A 27,804-nucleotide genomic window follows, 5' to 3' on the forward strand; every position below is an offset into this window, starting at 1 on the left:
TAAGTCAAGCTTTTTTTTTTTATTTGTTGCAGTGACTTTTTTTTTCTCCACCTTATTATAGATTATAGAAAGCAATTTCTACCCAAATTCCAGCCTCCGATAAGGCTATCTGGTGTTTTCTATATCATTGCATCCTAAATAGCATTAGGAAATTTAAATCATGCATTTCTGTGTTTTACTGATTGTTTGACAGTCTGCAAGTGCATTGTGTCTGCATGTTTGTTCAGCAATAAACAAAATATATTTTTTTTAATATTCTCTTCTAGGTAAAAATCTGTGACATGCAGATGAGAGGAACTCCCAGAGATTTGCTCCCTGGTGACCCTATCTGTAGCCCTGTTGCCACCGTCCTTGCAGAGTCAAGTGTGCAGCTACTGCGGATCCTTCACCGCACTGAGCGATGGACTTACTGCATTAACAAAAAAATGATAGAACGGCTTCAGAAGATCAAAGGTTGCTTGCGGGAAGCAGGGAGCAAACTAAAAAAGAGTCGTTCTGTACAGAGCCGTGAAGAGAATGAAACACGAGATGACAGAGAAGAGGATAAAGGGAAGCATGGAAGGCATGGACTTGCTGATCTGGGAGAACCACAGCTAAGGACTTTATGCGTGGAGGTGTGGCCAGTTCTGGCTGTTATTGGAGGGGTGGATACAGGGTTAAGGGTGGGTGGACGATGTGTACACAAACAAACTGGTCGACATGCTACATTACTTGGTGTAGTGAAGGAAGGCAGCACATCTGCTAAAGTGCAATGGGATGAAGCAGAGATCACCATCAGGTAAGAACTTTTACAATTTAAAATAATTATTTCAAATAATCTTAATTTAGGTTTATTAATGGGTAATATTACAGTCTAAACATGGTAACTGTAGGTTATTAAAAACAAAAATTGCCATTACTCAAACTTATATTGTATACCAGCATCACTTGACTGAGTTGGCAGGCTACTGGCCTGTGTAACATAAGTAACATTTGAAAGTAATACCAACAGCTTCCTGTAAAAATCTGAAACATGTCCGTTAATGTTCCCTCTAAGCAATGCTTTTGCACACACCAATTGGGAAGCCAGCACACAACAAAATTGGTATGTTGAGAGAATGTTGTGCATAAACTCATAATTAAACTTATCCAGAACCAGGCATCCCTCTGTGCACACAGCTCTCTTAAAAAGAGGCGTGCTCTTTGCTGTTGCAGTGCATTTCCTTGTTCATTTTGTCTTGTCTACAAATGAAATTATACCCTTCTGTATAAAAAGTGTGCAGTTGCTCTTTTTGCTTTTCTGTTGTAATAACCCAGGGGTATAAGTATTTTTAACGTTTGGGTATGTAGTGGTTTTTATAACCTGTACAGTTAGCATAGAAATAATACTTATTAAAAAAAATGTTGTCTTATATTAATCTTATCCTGATTGGTGTCCCAAACATTCTTTCACTCCTTTACACCTAGGATTGTAGTGGAGGAAATACACCGGGGTGCTTTAGGTCATCATTACTGCAAGAGAAAAGAAATCCAGTTATTGGTACACTTAATTTCTGCTGTCCAGTTCCGCTTACACAAACATGATGATGGCTACCCCTCCAAATTCAAACTTAACTTTTACATCATTATTTAAAATTTCTATACTGAAATTCTTGCGGGAAAATTTATAGTTCATTAGTGATCCATCTATTTCCAACAGGTGAAATGGTATTGATGTGTTTTAAGGTCTCATGCTCCGTCTTTATTGATATCTGTGGACACAATAAGTGCCTAGTTTGATTCTTTTCTAATGCGTTCCTTTGTACATTGTGGTTTGCCTCAGTTTACATTTTCCATCTATTGCCTTATATTTACTGCCTATGTATCTTCCAAACCATCATTTTCTATACTGCTTCTGCTTTTCTGCATTTTTGCTCACTTCCATTCTTCTGTGTGTCTTCTTTATTGCACTTTACGGCTATGCAGTTTTTTGATTATTTATTTTCATCAATATTTGCATGTAATCTCCTTGCTTTTTGGTTATTGGTACCTATACATTTATCTTCATTACTTCCTGTACTCTCCTCTTGTCTGTCCCTCACTTTCCTCTCCCTGTGTTGTTCTGATTTTTCTCTCAACCAAAGCTTCCCAACTTTTTGGTCGCCTAGTGACACACCTCTCTACAACCTGGAGCCCTGTGACCCACCACCATTTGATGTGACTCGTTTCCGTGGACTTACAGCATCTGCATTACTTGACCTCACATATCTTACTGGCATCCATGAAGAACCTGGGAAGGTGGGTGCCAAGAGACATGAGAAGAAACATCGTCATGAGTCAGAGGAGAAAGGTGACATAGAACCGAGAGGAGATGCTGACATTGCCACAGAGGTACAAATAACAGAAGACGCCAAATCCAACAATATAGTTCCTAAATTAGAAAATGAGTCCGGGCCACCTTTGGGAGAAACGGCACAGGTTGATATTCAGCATCATTCTACTGATGGAAAAAGGAAGAGTCATGATCACATCCCACGAAGCCATGATGTTGCCCAGTCTGAGATTAGGGCAGTTCAGCTGTCCTATATTAACCTGGGAGCCATGAAGTCTTTGGGAACTCTACTGAGTTGCAGCAAGTATGCAGAACTTCTGCTTATCCCAAAAGTGCTGGCTGATAATGGGCATAATTCAGATTGTGCCAGTTCTCCTGTGGTGCATGAGGATGTGGAAATGAGGGCTGCACTGCAGTTCCTTATGCGCCATATGGTGAAGAGAGCTGTCATGCGCTCACCAATAAAGAGGGCTCTTGGACTTGCTGATTTGGAGAGGGCACAAGCTATGATTTACAAGCTAGTTGTCCATGGGCTACTTGAGGAGCAGTTTGGCAGCCGACTCAGACAAGGTATGTTGCTTTAAAAAAACGTATTTCTATATTTAGAGAAGCATGAATTAAATATGGGTTGTATGACTAAGTAATACATTTAAGAATATCTTTCATAACAAAGAAACTGCTTGGAGTTCTTAATATTTTGAGCTAGTTTTAGTCATACAAAATGATATGTTGTTTAAGTAGAAGGAAAGATAAATCACTGGGGGATGCCTCCTAGTGATTAAGATCACTTACCTGATACAGTTGAAAGCGTTATTTTATGTACCTTTCTGCACTGCTGATTCTGTCCTTACAACAGTATAGCAAAAATCATCCTTGCACGATTCTTACTTTTATGTTACTGAACCACCAGAGCAGAAACTAGAAAGGGACAGACAGGTACTGCTTACAGCAGCAATATCTGTGTCAATTTCAGCACATAATATCAACTAAGTTCCATGCAAATTACTTTTCTACACCCAAATGTTTTAGATGTAGCATGTATTTGTATTATTTGAATGCATCGTTTTCTGCCTGTTAATTCAGCCTCTCAAATTAGACTTTTTTTTATTTTCTTTTTTTATAATTAAATTTCATAGAATTAGAGCAGCAGGCAGAAGAAACTGATCAGGCTCAGCAGGCTCAGACCCCAGTTACCACCAGCCCCTCAGCCTCTAGCACTACTTCATTTATGAGCAGTTCCCTGGAGGACACCACTACAGCTACAACTCCAGTCACAGATACTGAAACGGTCCCAGCCTCTGAGTCTCCTGGAGTAATGCCTTTAAGCTTGCTGAGGTACAGGCATGGATGTGAGATGCTAAATAATTGAAGCATTTTATATGAATAACCCTTTTTTTTGGTGTCGGTAAAAAGTTCAATAGAACCTGTATATTTTATAGATGGCTGTTATTTTCTACAGTTTTACATGGGGCTGCCACCTGTCCAGTTTTGAAAGTCAACAATCGCCATGTCATATTCCTGCCCCCTTTGAAGTCACTGCCTTGCACTGTGACATCACCTTCTTCCCCCCTGCCTGGATATCTGAACAGGGAATGGTGGCAACCCTAGTTTTATACAAGTAGAAAGTCTTTCCATTTTATTTCTAACTCTTCTTGTCTAGTGTGTCTCTTTCTGTGTATACTGGTAGGTCTTTCTAAAGTAAACACGCACCTTTTACCAGTGTTGAGCAAGGGTACTTAATATTTGAATTATTTTGATATGGTTTTATTTTCAAGTGTTACTTTTCCTTTAACATTATCAATATTATGAATTCTAATATTGGTCAAAAGATTTAAGAGCCCTGTTCTTTATTCATTCATTTGGGGCATCAGGCATTCCTCTAAAAGACATAATTTTGTTTTCTTCTGTGTTTCCATGTCCTTTAAATTCTTTTTCTATACAGTGTTCATTTGTCATGAGTTTCCTTTATTTATTTTGTGACTGTTTTGTTTGTATATTGCATTGAAAGTGGAGATACCACAGGTTTAGTAGTCTTGTTTTTACTCTTTGTATTTACAGACTGATGAGGATTTTTTTTAAGGTATTCTTAATATTCTTTATTTCTTCAGGCAAATGTTCTCAAGTTACCCTACAACCACTATATTACCAACTCGTCGAGCCCAGACCCCTCCCATAACATCACTTCCAACATCCCCCACTGATGAGGTCGGTAGAAGACAGAGTCTGACATCACCTGACTCCCAACCAACAAGACACACAAACCGTGCAGGTAAAGTGCCAAAGATAAATGTATATATTTGGGATTGGGGAAAAAGTTGATTGGATATATTATTAAATGCAAAAAGATAATTATGAATAAAATCATCCTTCAAAATCATGAATAGAGGCCTCATTGCATAGGTCACACATTTTAACATTTAAGGGTTGATTATGATTAAGGGTTCAAAACAGCAAAAAAAATTCAACACACTAACTGTACATACTAAACAGTTTATGTATTTACAAATTCACATATGCAATAGGTGACAGAACCCAAGCTAGCAAAAGTCTTCCAGATTAGTAACATTAACCCCTTGATTAAGAGGCTTATGAAGTAAATCTGTCTTCCTGCAACATGTCTGCATTAATTGCAGATTCTGCACCCTACTTGTTTCTTGTTAGTCAGCCAGCCAGTTACTGACTCATAATTTGGCTGACTCATAATTTATTAAGTTCTTCCCAGAGCAAACAACGGATTAGAATGTCACACTAGATTGTAGAAAGTGCCTTTGTGACTTTCTAAATTGGACTTTCTAGATTGGTAAGTATAGGTTGTGTGTGTTGGTTTTACTTGGAAGGGTTTAACTTGATGGACTCTGGTCCTTTTTTAACCCTATGTAACTATGTAACTTCTCTAGTTTGTAAAATACCCTGCTGTGTAGCCATGGGAGCAGCCGTTCAAGCTGGAAAAAAGGAGAAAAGGCACAGGTTACATAGCAGATAACAGATAAAGTACAATTGTGGTCTGCAGAGCTTATCTGCTATGTATCCTGTGCCTTTTCTCCTTTTTTCCAGCTTGGATGGCTGCCCCATGTGGCTTATACAGCAGGGTATTTATATAAATTATACTAGTCTTTCTGAAGAAAATACCTGTGCCAGGCAACAGTACATTATATTTTAATTACTTTTGATACATTTTCATTTTTTGGTGTTACTGTTCCTTTAAGCGTTTAGTGTCATTTTTCCACCAGGTCCTGGCAAAGTAAAAGAGACTAACAGCAGAGGTCAGGATGTATTGGGATAGCAGAAATTTCATGAATTAGATTTGCCAGATTTACATTGATCCTGGGCAACTATTGCATGGGGATAATAACCCATGGCTATTGGAACCAATCAATTTTTTTTCTTATTGTTCTACCTGCAGGTGACTGCATTAGTTTCTTAAGCAGCACAAATAATTTATAAGTGCTCTTAAACCATTGTTTTGAAACGTATTCATAGAATGTAAAATGTTTCAGAATGTACATTTTTATTCAAACCCTTTATTTAACCAAGACATCTAATGCCTTATATAGAAGTATATATATTTGTCATCTCTGCCTTGCAAAAGTTGGTTGCCATTTCTAATTATCCTTTTACTGCCTCTTATATTTCCAAATTACTGTCAAAAGTCCAAACATATTTTGTTGTTCCATCAGCTCTCTCCGATCCCAGTAGTCGTCTTTCTACCTCTCCTCCTCCTCCAGCTGTGGTGGTACCGCTTCTAGAAATGGGTTTCTCCATCAGACAGATCAAAAAGGCCATGGAAGCCACAGGTAACCATGCATCTATTAAACATATTTACACTTATCTGTACATGTTAAAGTGAAACCATATCCTTTAGTGGTAAGGTAGTGGTGAAAGCTAAAAATGGTTTACATTGTACTTTTCTGTAATTTCCCACTTGCACTTTTTTCCCCCCACAAAATTATTTTCACATGTTTTTTGAACATTTCTGTTAGGAAATGTTAAAGGTCTCTTGCACACCACTACATCTGGTATCTGAACTTCCTGGTTGTCCCTCACCAACATCACAACATATCTCAACGATTGAGATAAGCACACACAATTTGTGGACAAAAGCCATACAGAATTTACTTTATTTATTACTGCCCTGGGCTAGTGACGATTGGGGTAGATCTATAAAATCTATTCAATATCATTCTTTTGTGTAAACAACCTTTACAAGGTTGTCATGATTTATAATTGTGAAATCAGCAAACTATGAAGCACTTTAAATTGCACAATTCTTGTAACTTTGGCAGAATAAACCAGTTTACATATTAATGGTCTGCAAAACAACAGAATCATAACTTTTTTTTTGGAGAGAATATCTTTATTTCTATATTGGTCTAACTGAATATTTTCCAACATAGCCATTATCTTATATGTATTGAAATAGTAAATTACCATAGCACCTTGCATGCACAGAATTTGTAATCTTGTGTCTGTGTACTATTTATAGGTGCTAGAGAGGCTGACCCTCAGAACATTACTGTATTGGCTATGTGGATGATAGAGCATCCTGATGATGAAGAGAGATTCTCTGGTCGGACAACTGAGCAATGCCAGGGAGCTGTCAGCACAGCGCATGGTGGCAAATCTAGTGATACAGCTTACACTGGAGATATTTCCTCTTCAGATCCCGCCGAGATGGAAGAATGCTTTTGTGGGAGGTACAGTATTGGTTACTTTGCTAGCAATGCATTTTGCAACGAACAGATGTTTTTCCCATCACAAATTTCCTAAAACTTAAACCTGAAATACTGCTTAAACCTAATTCCTTTCTTCAGGCCCCGATGGCTCTGTCTTTAAATATTGCTTATTTGAAGTTTCAAGTTTGCAGTTTCTTTGATTTCCATAAGCAGGATAACAGTACATGAAACTGATGTTTTACACTTTTGTGTACTGTAGCCCAGACAGCCTTGAGCACACAGAAAATGCAGGAGCAAGTAGTGGGCAACAAAGCAGAGGCAGGTCTACTGTCACCAGAAGGCAGAAGTTTGATCTGGCAGCAAGAACACTGCTTGCAAGAGCTGGTATGAGCTTGTTATATAATAATGTGAGATTCTTACATTGCCAACACCACTTTGTGATTCTTTGTCAATGTTTTGTTTTCTTTTCTGATGAAACTCCTCCTACAAGAAATTGTACTCAAGTGGATGTCCCAGTTGGGACCTAACAATTTAACTGTAAATGGTCAGTAATGATTTTAGTTAATTTATTTAGTTAAATAAGTACATGTTTAAATACAGAAGTTGTTTATAGGTTTTCTTATTTTTGTTTGTTTGGTAAAGCCAGACTTTTTTTTTTTATATATTGGTCATTATATGCATCATATTACTCTATTACTTCCTCACTAACAACCAACATATGCTTCCTAGAGAGCCACAAAATGTTGTTAACTATCCCCACCCCATAGGTTGTAAGCCCTTGTGGACAAAGCCCTAATTACTTATTATGTGTCAATTTGTTAGTAAATTATAGACCCTTGTGTACACCGCTGTAGCAGTAATAAAACCTTATTAGAGTTTAGAGGTGATAAATGATTTTTGCGTTAGCAGAGTCAGCCATCACCCATTAGAACAATTATGTGTTTTAACTAGTTAACTAGTTAACTAATTGAGCACTAAAAATGTGCAGTCCATAACACTAGTAATTGGTCAAAACAGGCAGTCAGTACTATGTAGTGCAGTCAGTCCATTTAGTTTTTTTATTACTTGATAGACTTTTTAATAGAATGACAAGAAGGTCTATTTACAGTTCTTTCTTTCTCTTTTGCTTTCCATTCAGTAGCAATTTACTTTTTTTGATTCTAGCTATTAATTTTCTTTTCTTTGAATAGCTGGTTTGTACCGTACAGTCCAAGCACACCGAAATCAAGGCAGGAGAGAAGGTGTATCCCTGCAGCAGGATCCTGGAGCCTTATATGATCTTAATCTAGATGAGGAGTTGGAGATCGACCTTGATGAAGAGGCTATGGAAGCGATGTTTGGACAGGACTTGGCCAGTGATAATGATATTCTGGGAATTTGGATCCCAGAGGTACTGGACTGGCCAACTTGGGTGTGTGTGACAGCAGTTGAGGCTGCTCTCATGTTCTAATCCCTGTGCCAAGTATTGCATGAAATGAGCTGCATCATTGCATGCAAACTGTTTTTAGCATTTGTAATCATCTGCTAAACATCTCATCAAGCATTTGTCTTGTCTGGGTCTTGTCCTAATGTTCAATTAGAGTCTCCCGTTGTCTAATGTAGTACTGACTGGCATATGTCTAATTTTTGCTTTATAAAATATTTTTAAGTAGTTAGTTTCCATGCATATTGTATTCTGTAAACTGTCACAGCTTTAATACAATTCTAGAATAACAAATTATTGTAGGTAAAGAAAGGTAAATATCATCCCATTTCCTTTAGAAATACTGTATCTTTCTTAAGGCAAACAAATTCTAGAGTGGCCTAGTTTTTTGTTCTTGTTTCATTAGGTTCTGTTCGACCATCCAAGGTCCAATTTTCTAAAAGAGCGACGCTGATTTTCTAAAAGAGTGACGCTGGTTTCTGTCACACAGGTGGCATACTGTCTGCTTATCTCCACCTGCATTTTGTAGGCAGAAGCAGATCTGCTCTCCTTCACAACTCCATGCAGCTGCACTGACAGGCACAGCATCAGCCTGAGCACAGCTACAAGGAGCAAAGATCTGTCCAAAAATGCATGTTTTCATGTTTTTAGGGGCATTCCCCCTGTGCCTGTCTGCAGTTCCACGGAGCAATGAATGAGAGCGCATCCGCTTCTCTCTGTCAGCATCTTCATGGCATCTTAATGTTGATGGAGCTTCCAATGTAGATATTATTAACCTAATGCCATGTAAGTGATGGCACATAATTACCGCTGATTACTCACACTTCAAGTAATAGATTACGTTAATTCATTTAAAGTACCAGGGACCTTCCAAAAATATCATCATATTTTGGCAGGATAGGGGGTTTTGTTCAGGTATTATTATATGCCCTTTTCTGTTCTTAGAAGTTTACCCTGTGTATTTTCCCACTACCTTCTGTTGCCTATGCTACTATATCATAAAACTGCTTAGTGTGTACCAAAAAGTGCAATATCTTTTTGCTTTTCATAAAAATAGTGCACTATTAGTTATGCATGCTGAATTGGTTAATTTGCTTGATGTGAAAGAAATACCAGCTTCTCAACCTAAAACTAAACTTGTTCTTCCTTAGCATGTATGTGAGACAGATGATCGGGAGGAGGTTGTTATCTGTGAACTATGTGAAGCCAGTGTTCTCAGCTTTAACCAACACATGAAGAGATATCATCCAGGATGCGGGCACAGTGCCAACCGTCAGGGATATCGTAGCAATGGCTCGTATGTGGATGGCTGGTTTGGAGGGGAATGTGGAAGTGGAAATCCATACTACCTGCTTTGTAGCAGCTGCAGGGAGAAATATCTGAGTCTAAGGAGCAAACGTAAAGCAACTGCTTCAGAAAAGTGAGCCCACTGAAAATATTAGTCTTCACATAATCAACATATCCTTTGTTTTCATTATTTGCCCCTTTTTTATCTAATATATTTTACACAGTCTTGTTTATATTACATCAGCATTACCTCAAGTTATTTAAACAGTACGTCTTTTTTGCAAGATGATAAAAAATCTTAAAATCTAGTTACAATATTTTAATTGGATTAAGGTCAGACCTGGCCATTCCAGAACATTCACTTTTGTCTTCCTATCTTGTGTGTTTAGGATTGTTGTCTTTCTGCATGATCTGCTGTCTCTTGAGATTCAGTTCAGACAGATGTCTTGACATTTTCCCGGTATAGTTCAGAATTCGTTGTTCCATCAATGATGGCAAGCCATCCAATCTAAGATGCAGCAAAACAGGCCCAAACCAGAACACTCTCACCACTATGTTTTGCAGATGGGATAAGGTTCTTATGCTGGAATGCAGTATTTTTCTTTCTCCAAATGCAACGCTCCTTATTTAGGTCAGAAAGTTCTGTTTTGGCTTCATGCGCCCAGAAAACTTTTTTCCAGTATCCTTCTGGTTTGTCCACATGATCTTTAACAAACTGTAGACAGTCGGCAATATTTTTTGGGGAGAGCAGTGGCTTTCTCCTTGCTATGCTGCCACACACACCATTGTTGCTCAGTGTTCACCTGATGGTGGACTCATGAACATCAACATTCGCCAATGTGAGACAGGCCTTCAGTTGTTTAGAAGTTACCCTGGGTTCCTTTATAACCTCTCGAACTATTAGATGCCTTGCAGTTAAAGTTATCTTTGATGGTCGACCAATTCTGGGTAGAGTAACAACAGTCTTACGTTTCCTCCATTTGTACACAATCTGTCTGTTGATTAGTTGAGTCCAAACTCTAACCTTTTCCAGCTTGATGGGCATCAACAAATCTTTTTCTGAGGTCCTCAGACTCCTCCCTTGTTTGGGACATCTACAAATGGTGTGATCAGGCTTTGCTGGATCCCTGTTCTTTAAATAAAACAGGGTCTCACTCAAACCTTATCAGTCCCATTGACTAAAACCACAGACTCTGATTTCACATTAAAATTATATGATATGCCTAAGGATTTACTTTCTTTTGCCACACACATGTCATTTTTTTATTTTTTTTTTCTTCAATGAATACTTGGCAAATATAATAATTGTTGTTTCTTTTGTTTAACTAGGTTTTCTTTTTTCTTTCTACTTTTAGGACTTATTTGAAAATCAGATGATGTTTTAGTTCATATTTATATAAAAATATAGAAGATTTTTAAGGGCTCACAAACTTTCGAGAACCACTGTAAATAAAAAATCAGAATTGCAGCACCTAAATCCTTCTGCAATACCATAGAATGCTGTGGGCATTCAAGCAAGTCAATAGGAAGTTATTTCTTGGCTTGCTTGAATAATAATGGAAAAATGAAATTTTCGTGCTGCAACATATTGTAATTGTGATTAACCTACTTGTGACTTTTCATAAATATGCACTGTTATACACAACCTTTCCCCACAATTGACCAAATTTTGATAAATCAGCTCCTAAACATTGTAATTTTAAAGCTATAGACAACAGTTTTTTGTTTGCAATTGATACATTTTTTCTCAAATTTGAATATGAAAAGTAGCTTTGAGTTTGGTATTTGGACAAATATTTTGTGAAGGATTCAGATGTATAGATCCATACCTAATCAAAAATCAGAAAGCTGTTTATTGAAATGTTAGTTAGAATTACATGTTCTTCCATTTTAAAAATTCATTATTTGAGTGGATATCCCAATTAAAGTGCTAAACAGAATACATTCCTGTATTTTAGGTACAAAGGACACGCTCCAGATCTCATTGGCAAACAAGACAGTGTATATGAAGGTAACAGGTTTTGGTGTGGAATTACATTCTTACGAGGGATGTGGGGGAATACATGCAGTTAGATGCTTTTTGATAAGAAAAAAAAGACTGTTTTGATAAAGTAAAAGTAAAAGTCTTAACTATGACTGTAAATATCATGCATATAATGTTTGGTCGTTATGCAGAAGACTGGGATATGATGGATGTTGATGAGGATGAAAAGCTTACTGGGGAGGAAGAGTTTGAGCTGCTGGCTGGGCCACTTGGGCTTAATGAGCGAAGGATGGTGCCTGAGCCAGTCCAGTTTCCTGACAGTGATCCTCTTGGTGCTTCTGTTGCCATGGTGACAGCTACCAATAGCATGGAGGAAACCCTCATGCAAATCGGTAATTTTAAGTGATTTTCTTCCTCTATTCACTGGTCAGTAAACCTAATTTTCTAGTATTAAAGTCATTAAATAGAGAAAATTGTGGTTTGACACAGTGTTTTCATAAATAAAGTTTGAAACGTAAATGTCTACTTTTTACAGTTTTATTGGCTCTAAATTAAGTAACAATTGTATCACTCCTCCAAAAGATCACTATGATTTAATTAAACAGACCTGTCATCAAAATTGAGTGCATTTGTGTTTGCATGAAAACAATGTACATAATTGAATGAATTAATGAAAATTTACATTCTAAAAAACTATAGCTACTGCTTGGATATATTTATGCAGCAACTTAACTATAGAGGAAGCTTTTGGGATTTTCTGCTTTCTCCAGTCATATGACAACCTCATTCTCACCCAAGGAAAGAGTTTTTAGTCTTAAATCCTTTTATTTATCTTAGACCAATACAATCCACAAGTGCCAGCTATAGTTAAAAAAAAATGCATTGAGCAATAATAAGCCCTGATCATTACTTGTCATGATGCTGGACTTCCAGCAATATTTAGGCAAATATGCGCCCCCCCCCAAGCTAATTTGTGAGTCATGTTTTATGTAAAAATAAAGTATTAAATGTTTGTCTATTTATCATTTTAGACACTAATATAAACTAGCCAACTGAATTGTTATGATAAATAGTTTTGGTTCAGAAAAACACAAAATACTTTGACAGAAAACTAAAAGTAAAACAATATGGAGTCCGTAAAGCTAAACCATACCTGCTTACTCAAAATTATACCTACATATTTATCGGCCTTTCCTCGTTCCTTATGTTTCTTCTGCTTCCTGTTATGATATGGGAGTGTTATGAGTTATTTATTATTTGCCATAGTTTTTTGGTCATTTTTATGATTATATTCCCATGTGGTTTTCTTACTAGGTTGCCAAGGGACTTTGGAAAAGAGTTCATCGGGAAGGATAACATTGGGGGAGCAGGCTGCTGCTTTAGTAAATCCACACGATCGGGTTATGGCTTTGCGTAGGGTAATTGCAGCTGCCCAGGTTCTTCTGGCACGCACAATGGTGATGCGTGCACTTTCTCTGCTGTCTGTCAGGTAGGTGTTTTTCCCCCTAAAATTTCTGTTTTATTGTATGGCTTTTGTCTGTGGTTAAAGTTACAATGTTCACCAATTGCTCAAGGACTAAGAGTCTCTGACAAAATATAGTTCATAAAAAAAACCAATATCATACAACCATTCCTTTTATTATAATATTTAGCTTACCCTTCAGATGTATATTGAGGTGGCAAAAAAAACGCCCTGCATTGTTTTATAGGTATTTGCCAATGTTTTACTTCTGTGTATGTTTGTCTTCAGCGGGTCCAGCTGCAGCCTTGCTGCAGGCCTCGAGTCTCTAGGTCTGACAGACATCCGTACTTTAGTTCGTCTCATGTGCTTGGCTGCTGCAGGCAGAGCTGGCCTTTCCACAAGCCCCTCAACCACCCTTCCAAGTTCATCTGAGCGCTCTCGGGGTCTGCACAGCAAAACCAGCAAACCCATCTCCTGCCTTGCATACCTGAGCACAGCTGTAGGATGTCTAGCGTCCAGCACCCCAAGTGCTGCCAGGCTTCTTGTTCAACTCTGTACCCAGGTAGGAGGTATTTACAAATACTGTCCCTTCAAGGACTTGATTTTTAAATGTTCATTTGTACAGACTCTACAGATGTTAATTGCTTGCATAATATTTCCTTATTTTCTGCAGAATTTGATTTCAGCAGCTACAGGTGTCAATTTGACCACTGTTGATGACCCGGTGCAGAGGAAATTTCTACCTAGTTTTCTACGTGGAATTGCTGAAGAAAACAAACTTGTTACATCCCCTAACTTTGTGGTAACTCAAGCTCTGGTGGCTTTGCTTGCAGACAAGGGTGCAAAGCTTCGCCCCAACTATGACAAAGCGGAAATGGAGAAAAGAGGTACATTGCTAAAAAGAATAATGTTCTGTTCTTTGTCGTTGTTTTAATATGAGAACTCTAGCAAACCAATCAAATTCAAACTATATCCCTAGATGTAGTGGAATAGTATAGCTCCTTAGGCAGTGGATTGGTATCTGTGTGCATCTAGTGTGTGAGTGTAATTGTGCCATAGAATTATGCTGTTTCATTAGGCATGTTGTATCCTACTAACACAATAAAGCTGCTGTGCAGTCTCTGGTAGTACCCCTAAATACAATGGACCACAACACTTTTTTAATAATATTATAGTAATATTATGCATGAGACTGCATAAAACTTGCTAGAAGTGGAATTGATGCAATTGTGCATTCCAGTGAGCAAGAACAGGCACTGGCAATCTCTAAGGCTGAGGGCACATGGAGAATATGATTCGCTTCTCTCAGCCCTGCATTTTTCCTTCAGGCTGAGAAAAGCAGATCTGCTCCTCTATGCTCATTTGTGTGCCTGCACTGAAAACTACAGTATCCTTAGGCGCACAGAGTGTGGAGTGGAGCTCAGGTCGGCCTGAAAAATGCAAAAGCAGGCGTTTTTTTAAGACTGACCACACTGCTACGTGTGACTGCAATCAGGCAGATACTGTAGTTTTCAGTAGAGGCACACCGCACCGTAAGGAAGTGAATCCGCTTCTCTCAGCCTGAAGAAAAAAGGCAGGCTGAGAGAAGCCTGGATTTTGCATTGCTCTAGCAAATCCTCAATGAAATTTGATATTCTGGGGGTACATTATTGTCAGGGAAACGCCACTCACAGACGCGCCTGACACCGGGACAGGGAACAAGGGGTTACACGCAGTCACCTTTCACACAGGTTAGACTAACATCAAGTACCCCCAAACAAACCACCGCCCCAAATACAACTATTCGCTGCCACCATCTATCATTAACAGGCGATAGAAACCTAGTTACCCAAATATATCAAACACAAACGTTCCTACTGCAGTGAGGGATAGTTCTACTACTTCCACACACCAGCAGCCACGGTTAATTTATATACACACTGTCCTGCTGACAGTCCACTAGCTAATTAGTATACACACAGCCAAGCAGTTAATACACCTCTAGGCCTGAGCAGTCATACAAGGTACGTGGGAATCGATATAGAGCCAAAGGACAGAACTTATTACATTTTATATTTAATATTACAAGGGTAAACAGTGCATTAAAAATATGTTACAAAAGAGACATGTACAAACAGTAAATAAAATAAAAGGGAATAAAAACACAGAGAAAATCCTAAGTACATTACCGAGTGATCTGTTGTGTCCTCTGAGGCAAGAGTTTGAAGTCCTGAGCCCATCCCCCAACATAAGTTGCGGCCTCCAGAATGAGCTATCAGTACCTGGGTGTGTACCCTTTTTATCCTTCCTGCTGGGCCCCTCCCTCATTACCTTATTCATGAGGAGGGAGTGCCCAGGGGCTTGTCACATGACCTCCCCCTGTAGAGAGCTGCACGTTTCATGCCAGTTTCTTTTCATATGATATTGGTACTTGCCAGTACCCAATATTAATATGAAAGTACGGGATTGTTTTAACCCATATGGGGGCGATCAAAATGCCAAACATGGGGGGGTGTCTCCATGTCCCAGTCCCCCAGAACCCATCCCTCCTCACTGACGGGTATAGGCAGTCCCTGTTTGGTATCATTGGGAAGCCTGGGGCCTCCTCATAAATCCTATGTGATTTATGAGGATGTGGACCTTAAAGCAGCGGAGATATGGATCCATTTCTATAATCCATATTTTCTGATAGCTGCACCCCCCTGCAGTTCTAGGTCCACACTTTGTCTCTCTTTGATCAACAGATCTAAGAAACCAACTTCCTGCCTCCACGGGCTGGCCCTGCATTGTCTGATGAAGTCGTTGAAGTTGTCACCTTCCCGCAGCCCTGGGTGTGTCTTTAGGGGATATTTGTGAATTACCCCCTACTGGGAAGGGTTTCCCTCAAATGTGGATTTCAACAAGACTTTTCTAAATTGAACATTTCAAATCTATGTGGAGCCTTACTGCTCCAACATGACAACATTATTATTGTTGTTCTTGAATAAAACAATTTTTTGTGAATTCTTTCTGAATTAACATAAGGCTAAAGTCACACGGACATGGTGTCCGTGTCTGCTTTTTACATAAATAATAGGGCTCTGTGTGTCTTAAGTGTCATGATTTTAACAGGATTTGCAGTATTTAAGACAAGCTCTGATTTTTGTTGTTGCTATGACAAAATGCTGGGAACATAATATTTTAGATAAAATTCTACATGGATTTTGGCTGACCCTTTTCCATGGCTTCCCTAGTTCTCACACCTTTATTTTTCTCACTAATGTTTTATCTTAGGTCCCTTGGAGCTAGCTAATGCCTTGGCTGCCTGTTGTCTGTCTTCACGCCTCTCCTCTCAACACCGACAGTGGGCTGCCCAGCAGCTTGTCCGAACTTTGGCAGCTCATGACCGTGACAACCAGACAGCTCCACAGACTCTTGCAGACATGGCAGGAGACCTTAGAAAGTGCTCTTTCACCAAACTGGAAGCACACCAGAATAGGGTGAGATTTTTGCATTTTAATCAACTGTGCCGTTATACATTGTTGCAGATTGCCAAATAGCAGGCTACATGTTAAGCTGGCCATAAATTGGCCTATAAAAGCTGCTGATTATGTCAACAGTTAACTGGCCTGTGATATCTATTACAGTGGTTCTCAACCTTCCTAATGTCGCAACCCTTTAATACAGTTCTTCATGTTGTGGTGACCCCCAACCATAAAATTATTTCTAAGACCATTGGAAATATGTGTTTTCCAATGGTCTTAGGCGACCCCCCAGGTTGAGAACCGCTGATATATTAGCAGTTTTAATATTTGAGTAAGGAACGATTTGGCATGTTGAAGCAGGCTTGTTTACACACAGCTAGCTTTCTTGATTTTAGGGGATAGGAGTGGACAGTATTAGTTGTAAGCATAATGAAAAAGATAAAATATGTATTATTGTTACTACATAAACAGCAAAACACATTTACAACAAAAGGATATTCTATTTCTAGGGAAACATGGGCTAAAGGGAATATTCACCTTTAAACTTTAGTCCAAATTTGAACAGTCCCTGTCAGAAAAAAAATGGAAATCACCTTTATTTAAATGTTTTGTTTTGAAGCTACAGATCATATAAGCTGTGGATCAGCTCTTCAACTCTCTGTGCTCTGCTCTCTCTTTGGAATGGATTGTCAACACTAACTTGCAAGCTTCCCTATAGGAAGTTAATCAGAACTAATCCACAGCATATATGATTTGTAGCTTCAAAACAATTAAAATAATAAAGATGATTTACAAAAATGTTTTTCTTCTGACTATTGTGTGAAGGTGAAAATCCCCTTTAATATTCAAATTGTAACATATAATCCAGAAGTGAAAAATTATCTTCAGTATTTACATATGCACAAATATACTTTGCATTTTTTATTGTTGTTTCGATTTTGTTTGTTTCAGGTAACGGCATCTGTGTGGTGTTCTAAGAAGGACCTTTTAGCCACAAGTGGGAGTGATGGGACTGTTAGAGTTTGGAATGTATCCAGAACCCAATACTCACTACAGCAGACATGTGTCTTCCACAAAATGTGCGTACATCCAATTACTTTTTGATACTGCCTGCTTTCAATTTTATACGGTTAATTGTATATTATAATAAAAGTCCTTGTGTTCATATTCCTCTTACAGGTCAGTCCCTATTTCTCAAAACATAGCATAACAGTAAGAAAATATCAGAGAAGTTGTCAATTATAGCATATTCAATGATTGCTTAACAAGTCCACTTGCTTTAGATTTATTTATACTAGATATACTATGACCTGGATGAATGAAAATCTTCATAGTCATATTGTCTTTCAGATTATTGTTCATTTTCCCATAAAATTATTTGCGTGATGCTTTTACATTTGTGCAGTGGTAGTCCATTAGCATTAGAAGCTATAACTTCTTAATAATTACTAAGAATGAACGATCATCATAACCTATAGGTAACTTTCCATTTACAGTAATATTTTAAAGAGTAGTTTTTTAGTGTCAGTATCACTTTAAAAGAACAATCCATTTTAGGAGGAAAGTATGTCATTATGTGTCTCTTCATACAGAGTATTATCAAGGCTCTACCTTGGGATCACAGAATGGGACCACAGGAAAACAAAATATATATTTTGAATTTTGCAATCATGCATCAGGCAGTGGCTCATTTTTCTGGAAAAACAGAATTAATTATATTAAGGATAATTATATTAAGGATTGCTTATTCATTACATTTAGAAACACTGTTGGAGAGCACAGAAAGCTCTGCATGTCTACACAAAATAAAATAATTAAGCATACATGGGGGTTTTGCATTTTTTTTCTTTTTCGTGTAAAATAAAATGTAATTAGTTCTTTTATAGTTCTGCAGTCATGCTAACCATTGTGTTTCAGGGAGGGATCAACTGAAGAGACTGACCCTAGCTTATCGCTCATTTGCTGGAGTGTCAGTGGAAGGTATCTGGCTGGTGCCCTGGAGAAGACCATAAACATCTGGCAGGTCAATGGTATGAATGTCTTCATGTGCTAAAATTGTTTGCATTTGATTTTTTTTTTTTTTTGTATATTCTTTATTTTCAGTTTTGTATTTATACAGTACATATCAGAACTAAACCGCTTTTTACTATAGGCGTAATAGACACTTCATATATTGAGATGAGACAAATATACTTAAATTATTTGCAATCATGCGTGATATTATACCAGTTTTCATAATATTCTGCTTTAACAAGATTATTTACAATAGCTTTTTAGTATTTATTATACTTAGTTAAGCTGTGACAGTGTTGTCTCCTGTTGCTGTCAATATTACCCTGTTGTTGTCTGATATGGTACTGAAGGAAAAAAGAATGGTAAAGAGGGGGAGGGAAATAACTTTTTCCAAAAACCAGAGAATGAAAGGGGAGAGAGAATATCCATAATAAGGGGAACAGAACTTGGAAGTGCTCAGTCGCTCAGCCGCTCCGTTATTAACCTCATATCGTTTCCAGCAGTTAACGTTTGACCTTTTCATATAAATCTGCTTTTTAGTAGTGCTCCTAGTCCGGTATCATTCATTTATCTTTATAAGATTCTAGGAACATAACCCATGGGGACCATGTCAAGACAAATTTGTCTGGTGTCCCCTGGACATTACTAAGTAGTTCTTCCATCCGCATTACATTTCCCATCTCTTTAACCCATTCAATTATAGTTGGGGGGATAGTGGCGTGGTATCACTGTCCTGGCAGCCCCCAAGCAGAAGCCTAAGAGGGACCTTTTATATTTGGTAACTGAACCTGGGAGGATTGAGAGGATGCCTATCAAAGGGTCGGGTTTCAGGTCTAGGCCTGTGCAGGAGTTAATAACCTTGAATATTTGTTCCCAGAATGGGATCAGTACTAAACATTTCCACCATATGTGCAAAGGGGTCCCTATGTCTATTCCGCATCTCCAGCACTGATTCGTAACCGTGGGGTAAATCTTATGTAAAATTTCGGGGCATTTGTACCACCTTGAGATTATTTTATAATTTGTCTCTTGAGCTTTGCAAGCTATAGAGAATTTATGCGTAAGATAAAAGCAATTTCCCCATTGGTCTCCTGTGAGATGGTTTGCATTTGATTTTAATAAAAATAGACACACTACTGGGAAGCTCCTGTTCCTTTAGCCCAGTACACCTCTGATATATTATATAACTTCAATCAACAGTATGTTTGTGTATATATTTGTAACATATTACATATTTATTTATTTTATGTCCAAGCCATCAGGAGTCATGTTTAGCACTTAAGTAAAAGAATGGCATTGTATGCCAAGTATTACAGCCAGTTTGACAGACACAGTAACACTAGTTAAGTGCTAGTTAAGTGATTTTTCCCTGGTGTTGAACCACTGGTAGAAGAACAGAACCGTAGAAATATTTTCATCAGGTCTACTATGCGTAAAATATGAACAGAAGTAAAAGGACTGCCTGCAGAAATGGTTAATTGTTTCTTGAGCAGGAACTAGACATAAAAGGCTTACTGCACCGCAGGAAACAATGAAGCAATTTCTAGCCAGATACATTTAGTCCAGTCACACACTTGTCTTGGCACTCCCTTACTCTTGCTCTGTTCTGGTTTGTCCTGAAAGTATAAAAATGTACTGGTGTATTTACCCCGCAGTTACAAAGACTGCATGTATAGCTTTGGGCTTTACATATACTACATAACAAATACTCCAGCTAAAGTGGGCCTACTAGAATCTGCTAATATTTAATGTGTCAAACGTGTCAAAACTTTAAAGTTAATGAGACAAAAAGATACTACCTGTTTCCCCAAAAATAGGACATCCTCCGAAAGTAAGGCACCCCCCTGATTTTCCACCCCCCTCGGAAAATAAGGCACCCCCTGAAAATAAGACACCCACCTAGGGCTGGGCGATAAATCTGTACTGTATTCTTCTTCATGTAAAAATAAGACATCCCCTGAAAATAAGACCTAGTGCATATTTTGGAGCTTAAAAAAATATAAGACAGTGTCTTATTTTCGGGGAAACAGGGTAATAACTGGGAAATCACAATATAAAGGGAATGTTATTTAGCAAAATACATGAACAAGTCAGCCTGAGAAAGATGGAAAAGATGTAGTATCTAGAAATGCCAGTCACCACAATTAAATTTTCCTGTCAGTATAACCAGTAAAGGGCCAACCATGGTCATCTTACTTCAGCCAATTTCAGTTATTCAGTGCTTTTCTTAAGGTTTCTAATTATCGATTTATCCTGTTTGCTTTTTTGTAGAAATAGGGCCATTGACATTTGTTTTTATGATTTGTGTCTGGTCAATCTCTAGTAAGTGATGTTGACGCATATCAAGTGATGTTGACACATATCAAGTGATGTTGATGCAACAGAGATTCTCTGTTGTACCAAGATGTGTTCTGAAAATTTTAAAATGTCATTCATTTGGTGTATGGGGAAAGAGTGTATATCTATATTTAAGGCTGATGCCACACAGGGCCGATTCTCTGTCTGCGGAAATACGGAGGCCAAGAATCCACCTTCTACCGTGCCTGTGCCTAGAACCATTATGTTAGCCTGGGTGCAGGAACATGCTGCACATATCGGTTCTGAAATGCAAACTCTTTTATTTCAGCCACGATGGCCATCGCCTGCACCTGGGCCATAACAATGGTTCCAGGTACAGGCAAGATAGGAGGCTGATTCTTGGCCTTTCCTGCAGGCTACAAATCAGCCCTGTGTGGCATCACCCTAATATATATATATTTCTGTGTTAGTTGTAGTTTTTCGGCAATCTGTGTGAAAACATAGTTTTTGTTAAACTGATTGTTATGATTTTTTTCTAGTAAGGGTAGTTACATAGTTACATAGGGTTGAAAAAAGACCATTGTCCATCAAGTTCAACCCATCCGAGTAAACCCAGCACACAACCTATACTAACCAATCTATACACTCACATACATAAACTATATATATACAACCAGTAATACTAACTGTAGATATTAGTATCACAATAGCCTTGGATATTCTGCTTGTTCAAAAACTCATCCAGGCCCCTCTTAAAGGCATTAACAGAGTCTGCCATTACCACATCACTAGGAAGGGCATTCCACAGCCTCACTGCCCTCACCGTGAAAAAGCACCTACACTGCTTCAAATGGAAGCTCTGTTCCTCTAATCTATAGGGGTGACCTCTGGTGCGCTGATTGTTTTTATGGGAAAAAAGAGCATCCCCCAACTGCCTATAATCCCCTCTAATGTACTTGTACAGAGTAATCATGTCCCCTCGCAAGCGCCTCTTTTCCAGAGAAAACAACCCCAACCTCGACAGTCTAACCTCATAGCTTAAATCTTCCATCCCCTTTACCAGTTTAGTTGCACGTCTCTGCACTCTCTCCAGCTCATTAATATCCTTCTTAAGGACTGGAGCCCAAAACTGCACCGCATACTCAAGGTGAGGCCTTACCAGGGACCTATAAAGCGGCAAAAATATGTCCTCATCCCTTGAGTCAATGCCCTTTTTTATACAAGACAGCACTTTATTTGCTGTAGTAGCCACAGAATGACACTGCCTGGAATTAGACAACTTGTGATCTACAAAAACCCCTAGATCCTTCTCCATTAAGGATGCCCCAACACACTACCATTCAGTAGATAGTTCGCGTTTATATTATTCCTACCAAAGTGCATAACTTTGCACTTGTCAACATTGAACCTCATTTTCCAGTTTGCTGCCCAGTTTTCCAATTTTGTCAAATCGCTCTGCAAAGTGGCAGCATCCTGCATGGAACTTATAGTTTTGCACAATTTAGTGTCATCAGCAAAAATAGGTAGGAAGGATAGGCAGCTGCCTTTGGTGCAACTGGAGGGGGGCATGATTCCTGGGGGGGTGAATTACTGTTTTGTTAGCAGGAGTCTGTCATGCAGGGGGTTTTGTGCCAGCTAATCAAACTATTTAAGTTGCATGGAGTTTCTTAAAATTTCCCTGTCTTGCCCTGTTTAGCTTAAAAATAAATACATTAAAAAACTAGATTTAAGGCAATAGGCAAGATGTATACTTGAATTTATGTTAAACAAGGGGGTATACTACTTCTTTAAACATTTGTTGGAGGGAATGAGACCAATTTTATCTCTCCAGTCTGGGCTTGAGAAAGATCTATGAAGTAGTTGAAAGGTTATTTCATGGTATTGACTAGAGCAGTGATCCCCAACCAGTGGCTCAGGAGCAACATGTTGCTCCCAGTGGCCCCAAAGTAGGTGCTTTTTAAATTTTTGGCTTGGAGGCAAGTTTTGGTTGCATGAAAACCATGTGTACTGCCTGCCAGTCAACAAAGGAGCTACCTAATACCAAAGCACTAATCATGGCTCTTATTTGGCACCCTTAGAACTTTTTCCATGCTTGTATTGCTCCTAACATTTTTTCTATTTGAATGTAGCTCATATGTATACAAGGTTGGGGACCCCTGGGCTAAAGGGTAGATTGCTCCGTTATGTCAGTCTTTTGTTTTGAAAATCTCAGTTTTAGTAGAATTGAGATTGTCCTGTGTCAGTATTTCCTGTGCCAAAGGGGATGGTATCATTTTATATATGTTGGTGGTTGTTGGTAGATTTTTTTTTTATTGGTATATATGGTAGCATGTAACCAAATGTATGTCCATCTGCCAGATTTTTGCCCATGTTAAGAAGAGTGTTTGTTGCATACAGACCATCTCCTACAAAGTAAAGTAGACTGGGTTAATATTATTCTTTAACCTTGTTACTGAGAGTAATGAATGCTTGTGGGTTAGAGTACAGATTCCCAAATAGGTTCAACGTCTAACCTTGTCCTTAATATGCATAATTCTGTATCGTAGGAGGAAAAGGTCTAGTGGATGCACAGCCTCACTGGGTTTCAGCCCTCACATGGCCAGAGGAAAATTCTGGGGCTGCATGGACCAGTGATGCTCCTGAATCATTGTTGGTGGGACGAATGGATGGCTCTCTGGGGCTCATTGAGGTTACAGATGCATCAAGTATGCAACGAATGGAACTGGAGCACTGCTACAGAAAAGAAGGTATGTGGGAAGTTAATATGCACAACAGTGACTGATCAGTCACTGTTGTAGTCATTTTAATATTAGCATTTCTTCTCTTGATACTGTGGTAGAATTACTCTTTTGGTAGTAGTGGCAGCAATTTTTGCACAGATAAGAGACAGGTACACAGGGTTACAAACAGAACCTTGTTTGTGTTTTTATTGCACACACAAGTTTAGACAGAAGAAATGAAAGTTCATAAATCTGATTCCTCAGTAAAGCAATTGGCAGCCTTTCTGACAAAGAATCTGGCCCTTTTAGAGGATCAGCAGCCACAATTAGATAACACAATCCAATTAAAAATTACACTTACAGTTCCCTATGCAGCTTTCCCCTCACTCCCGAATCTTTAGGGTAGGGTAGCAGATAGTAGCCAGTCCTTGCTACCAGGGAATCCTGTTTGATTATGGCCAAATTCACCAATAAATAAGAAACAATTGCTTGTCCAACAAAACAGAACTTTTTTCCCCAAACAACTCGGTTCCACAGAGCAACTATAGTTTCTTACCATTCTCTCAGAGCTGAGAACCTACTCATACAGACTGTACAAAAAATTCTGGCCACTGTGACCATAGAGTCTCTTCTTTTTGCAGATGCAATCTTTAACTGGCCTCTTCTGTGATGCATTCAGCCATTTAACATATTTTTGAACATGGGCATTTGTATATTATTTTGGTTTTAGGATACTCGTTTGCAGTCGAACATTTATTCAGGACCCCTAATAAAGATGTTCATGTTAACATTAAGGTGGCAATACATGTTCAGATTTTAATCTTCTTCCGATGAACGTTCAGATATTTATCGTATATTTAGCTGCAACCATCTAAAACTAACATTTGGACTGAAGTTGTAGGATAAAGGATTTTTTTTTTTAGTGTTTGAATGTGTTAACTGCTTGTGATGAAGGTATCCTAATGCAATGAAGGTCATTTAGGTGAATAATCTGATTCTTTCTTTCTTCTGTAGTGTTTGTGATTGTTTTATCTATTTAATTTTGCTTTACAGTTGCAGTTACCTGCATCGCTTGGTATAGTGAGGATCGTTCATTTGCAGTTGGGTATTCTGATGGGAAGTTACTAATTGGAAATCGAGACATAGCTGAAAAAGCAGGAATTGTTATTATTGATGCACACAAGGTAAGAACTTCTGTGGAGGTATTGCTCTCTGCACAACGTGAAACACCTTATTAAATTATCTGTCATGGTCAGATATTTTACCAGAAATATAGTACTAGGCTTTTAGTGTCTGGAGGGTATGTATTTTTAAAAATAAAATTTTAATAACAAAAATCCAAGCTCCCTGCACTGTCTCTAGAGGATAAGCCTTTCCCAGAGGAATGGAGGCTGTAAAAGTGGCAAAAGGAGGAGAAGTATCATTTCAAAACCTTTAGTTTTGAAATGATGCATTGGACTGGCCAGCATCATTTTAGTTTTGAAATGATGCATTGGACTGGCCAGTACCTGGATACTTTAGGACGTGCAGTATACGGTTTTTAAATTTGACAGCTCCATCTATAGTTTGCTTTTAGGTAAAAGTAAAATAAAGTATACTTAATACAACATGCTGACATAACTCAATAAAAATATTAGTAAATATGGAGCACCATGTTAAAGCACAGGGTGTTAAATTAGAAGTAATATTCTTAATATTACATATCCTTAGATTTTTCTTTTTCATTTAGGACATGATTGTAAGCATGAAATGGGATCCAACAGGCCAGATGCTTTTGACCTGTGCAAAAGAGGAAACTGTGAAACTTTGGGGGAAATCTGGACTTAGCTGGAAAACCCTCTACTGCCTCTCTCACCCATCCCTTGTTAACACTGCTGCCTGGTGTAGTCTAGTCGGAAATGGGGAAAGGCCACAACTCATGCTGGGAACGTAAGGATTTTATGTACTTTGGAAACCATTATACAGGATATATGTTCTTTTTTTTTTTTTTTTTTTTTTAGATATAGTTTAGTATAAAAAAAACTACTACCTAATAGGTAAGTCAAACATTAATGCCAGATGAATGATTGATAGAGTTGTATCTGATTACTTTTTTTTTTTCTTCTTACTATTTGCTTTGAACTTCTTTGATGCTGCCTGAGGCCATTTCTGGGTCACTAAAGGAAAACTATACTCCAAAAATGAATACTTAACCAACAGATAGTTTATATTATGTTAAGAATCTTGCCAAACTGGAATATATATCAGAAAATATTGCCCTTTTACATCTTTTCCCTTAAGCCTCTATTTAGTGATGGGCTGTGTGCTCCCTTAGAGATCACATGACCAGAAATAATGCAGCTCTAACTGTTACAGGAAGTAGTGTGGAAGCAAAAGGCAGAACTGTCCATTAATTGGCTGATGTGGCCTAGCATGTATGTGTGCCTCGGCTTGTTTGTGTGCACTGTGAATCCTATGATCCCAGGGGGCGGCCCTAAATACTTAAAATGGAAATTTTCTATTTAGGAGTACCCAGTAGCACATACTACTAAAAAAGTACATTTTTATGAAAATGGTTTATTTAAATGAAGCAGGGTTTTACATATGAGCTTGTTTATACAATATGTTTTTTTAGAGACCTACATTGTTTGGGGGTATAGTTTTCCTTTAATACCAGGAAATTAACATTTCAAAGGCTGATGGCACATGAAACTATTTAAGGCCAAAAACCACTAGAACCAGCACTTCCTCATGTTTCTCTTTTAAATGAACGGGAGGCAATGGTATTTTTTTTGGGTACTTCCATGGGTGTGAAGGCTGGCCGACCCTGATGATACTTTTCTACAAAAAAAGTAAAAATAAAATTGCCTTGCATGTTCTCAGCTGTGCGTGGTGGGAGACTTTTCTAGTCATTGGGTAGCGATGCCTTCTTCCTATCAGAGCTACAAGCCTCCCACTGACAGCGTGCAGACAGGGACAAGATTTCGATTGCTTATCGATATGCTCATCGGAGCATTTTGGCAGAGAATATTTATAAACAAAAATATGTAGAAAGTAAATTTAGGTTTTAAATGTTGTAAATTTTACAGACCACAGTGGTCAAAATTAAGGCTGTTGTTGTTTGTTAGAGAGTATAGTAATTAATTTGATTCTGTGTAATACAATTTAATGACACAAAAGCATACATTTATTGTGTGGATCCAACTGTTCTTATTCTGTCCTAATCTTATAGTTATACATGCCATTTCAGGGGTTGTCAAAGTGGCTTAGTGTGTGTGTGGATAATTCCCCAAATTCCACAGGAAGGAGTTCAGCCCAAATCATCTGCATCTGATGACTGGAAAGAGCAGGCCATCAGTAAGGTCCGTGAGTAAAACATTGTTATAAATGATCTTTACTAACATATGAGGAACGTCCTTGGATCAGTAACAGATGATTTTTGTGCAATGCATTCTATTTTATTTTTCTATTGATTTATTGTGGGAAATGTAGTTTCAATGGGATTTGCATTTGTGTCACTCCTGTGGCTTCAGGGATTCCTATTTATTCAAGTTAAGTCACTCTGTTAAAGTAAGGTGATGGTCACTGACCATTAAAGTTTGAGTAATTTAAAGTTACTAGAAATAATAGCAAACCTAGCATTGTTCCTTGTGTGTCTTGCAAATATGCAGTGGCTGTAGGGATAGCTGGCTATACACAATCTGATTTAACTGCTAACTTGGTCAATCTAGATGGTTCCTTATATAACCATGTATGGGAAGAGGGGGCACCATTGACAGAAATTTGGTCTCTGGGTGTGAGATTTTGTGGCAGGTTTAGAAACCTCCCAGCAAGGCTGTATTGGCCCCTATAATGATGCATTATTTGGCCCAGGGGCAAAATGACCACTTGGGTGACCAAATTGAGAGAGGATCTGTTGATATGGTGACCTCGCCCAACAACCATATCTTTTTGTGTTTAACTTCCTTTACTATGTTTGCCCAGACAGCGATTTAATTTATAGCTTTCTAGCACGCAGAGCTGACTGTTCCACGAGACAACATATGACAGGCATGTTGAAATACTTTGGAGTCCATGTGATTTTTCAGTTCTTGCTTGTCTTTAGGACTGAAATATTTATGAATTTGAGAAATAATAATATAGATGAAACTACAGTAGATTCCTCAGGGTGACTAACTTCTTACTCTTAAACCAGTTAGCTGTGTATATTACTTTAGGTTCCATTTCTGTTT

The 27,804-nt window shown here is 38.2% G+C and overlaps 1 protein-coding gene across 7 annotated transcripts in view; it reads left to right on the plus strand.

The window, feature by feature from the left end:
• Nucleotides 1-27,804, plus strand: part of herc1 (HECT and RLD domain containing E3 ubiquitin protein ligase family member 1) — a 138,826-nt gene that overhangs the window by 78,845 nt on the left and 32,177 nt on the right. For 3 of the 7 annotated variants that reach the window (XM_018092387.2, XM_018092390.2, XM_018092391.2), the window contains 22 exons: nucleotides 267-778; nucleotides 2,103-2,860; nucleotides 3,427-3,625; nucleotides 4,399-4,559; nucleotides 5,968-6,084; nucleotides 6,774-6,984; nucleotides 7,223-7,347; nucleotides 7,454-7,507; nucleotides 8,154-8,374; nucleotides 9,538-9,806; nucleotides 11,632-11,684; nucleotides 11,849-12,049; nucleotides 12,972-13,146; nucleotides 13,408-13,681; nucleotides 13,793-14,006; nucleotides 16,372-16,577; nucleotides 17,514-17,641; nucleotides 18,480-18,592; nucleotides 23,420-23,620; nucleotides 24,647-24,777; nucleotides 25,323-25,522; nucleotides 26,823-26,934. In XM_018092387.2, coding sequence (XP_017947876.1) covers nucleotides 267-778; nucleotides 2,103-2,860; nucleotides 3,427-3,625; nucleotides 4,399-4,559; nucleotides 5,968-6,084; nucleotides 6,774-6,984; nucleotides 7,223-7,347; nucleotides 7,454-7,507; nucleotides 8,154-8,374; nucleotides 9,538-9,806; nucleotides 11,632-11,684; nucleotides 11,849-12,049; nucleotides 12,972-13,146; nucleotides 13,408-13,681; nucleotides 13,793-14,006; nucleotides 16,372-16,577; nucleotides 17,514-17,641; nucleotides 18,480-18,592; nucleotides 23,420-23,620; nucleotides 24,647-24,777; nucleotides 25,323-25,522; nucleotides 26,823-26,934 — 4,635 coding nt within the window. The remainder of the gene's footprint in view (nucleotides 1-266; nucleotides 779-2,102; nucleotides 2,861-3,426; nucleotides 3,626-4,398; nucleotides 4,560-5,967; nucleotides 6,085-6,773; nucleotides 6,985-7,222; nucleotides 7,348-7,453; nucleotides 7,508-8,153; nucleotides 8,375-9,537; nucleotides 9,807-11,631; nucleotides 11,685-11,848; nucleotides 12,050-12,971; nucleotides 13,147-13,407; nucleotides 13,682-13,792; nucleotides 14,007-16,371; nucleotides 16,578-17,513; nucleotides 17,642-18,479; nucleotides 18,593-23,419; nucleotides 23,621-24,646; nucleotides 24,778-25,322; nucleotides 25,523-26,822; nucleotides 26,935-27,804) is intronic. The other 4 variants (XM_018092388.2, XM_018092389.2, XM_004915969.4 and 1 more) reach the window with 4 other exon arrangements.

Source organism: Xenopus tropicalis, chromosome 3 (genome assembly GCF_000004195.4).
Source record: "Xenopus tropicalis strain Nigerian chromosome 3, UCB_Xtro_10.0, whole genome shotgun sequence".
NCBI classification, from domain to species: domain Eukaryota; kingdom Metazoa; phylum Chordata; class Amphibia; order Anura; family Pipidae; genus Xenopus; species Xenopus tropicalis.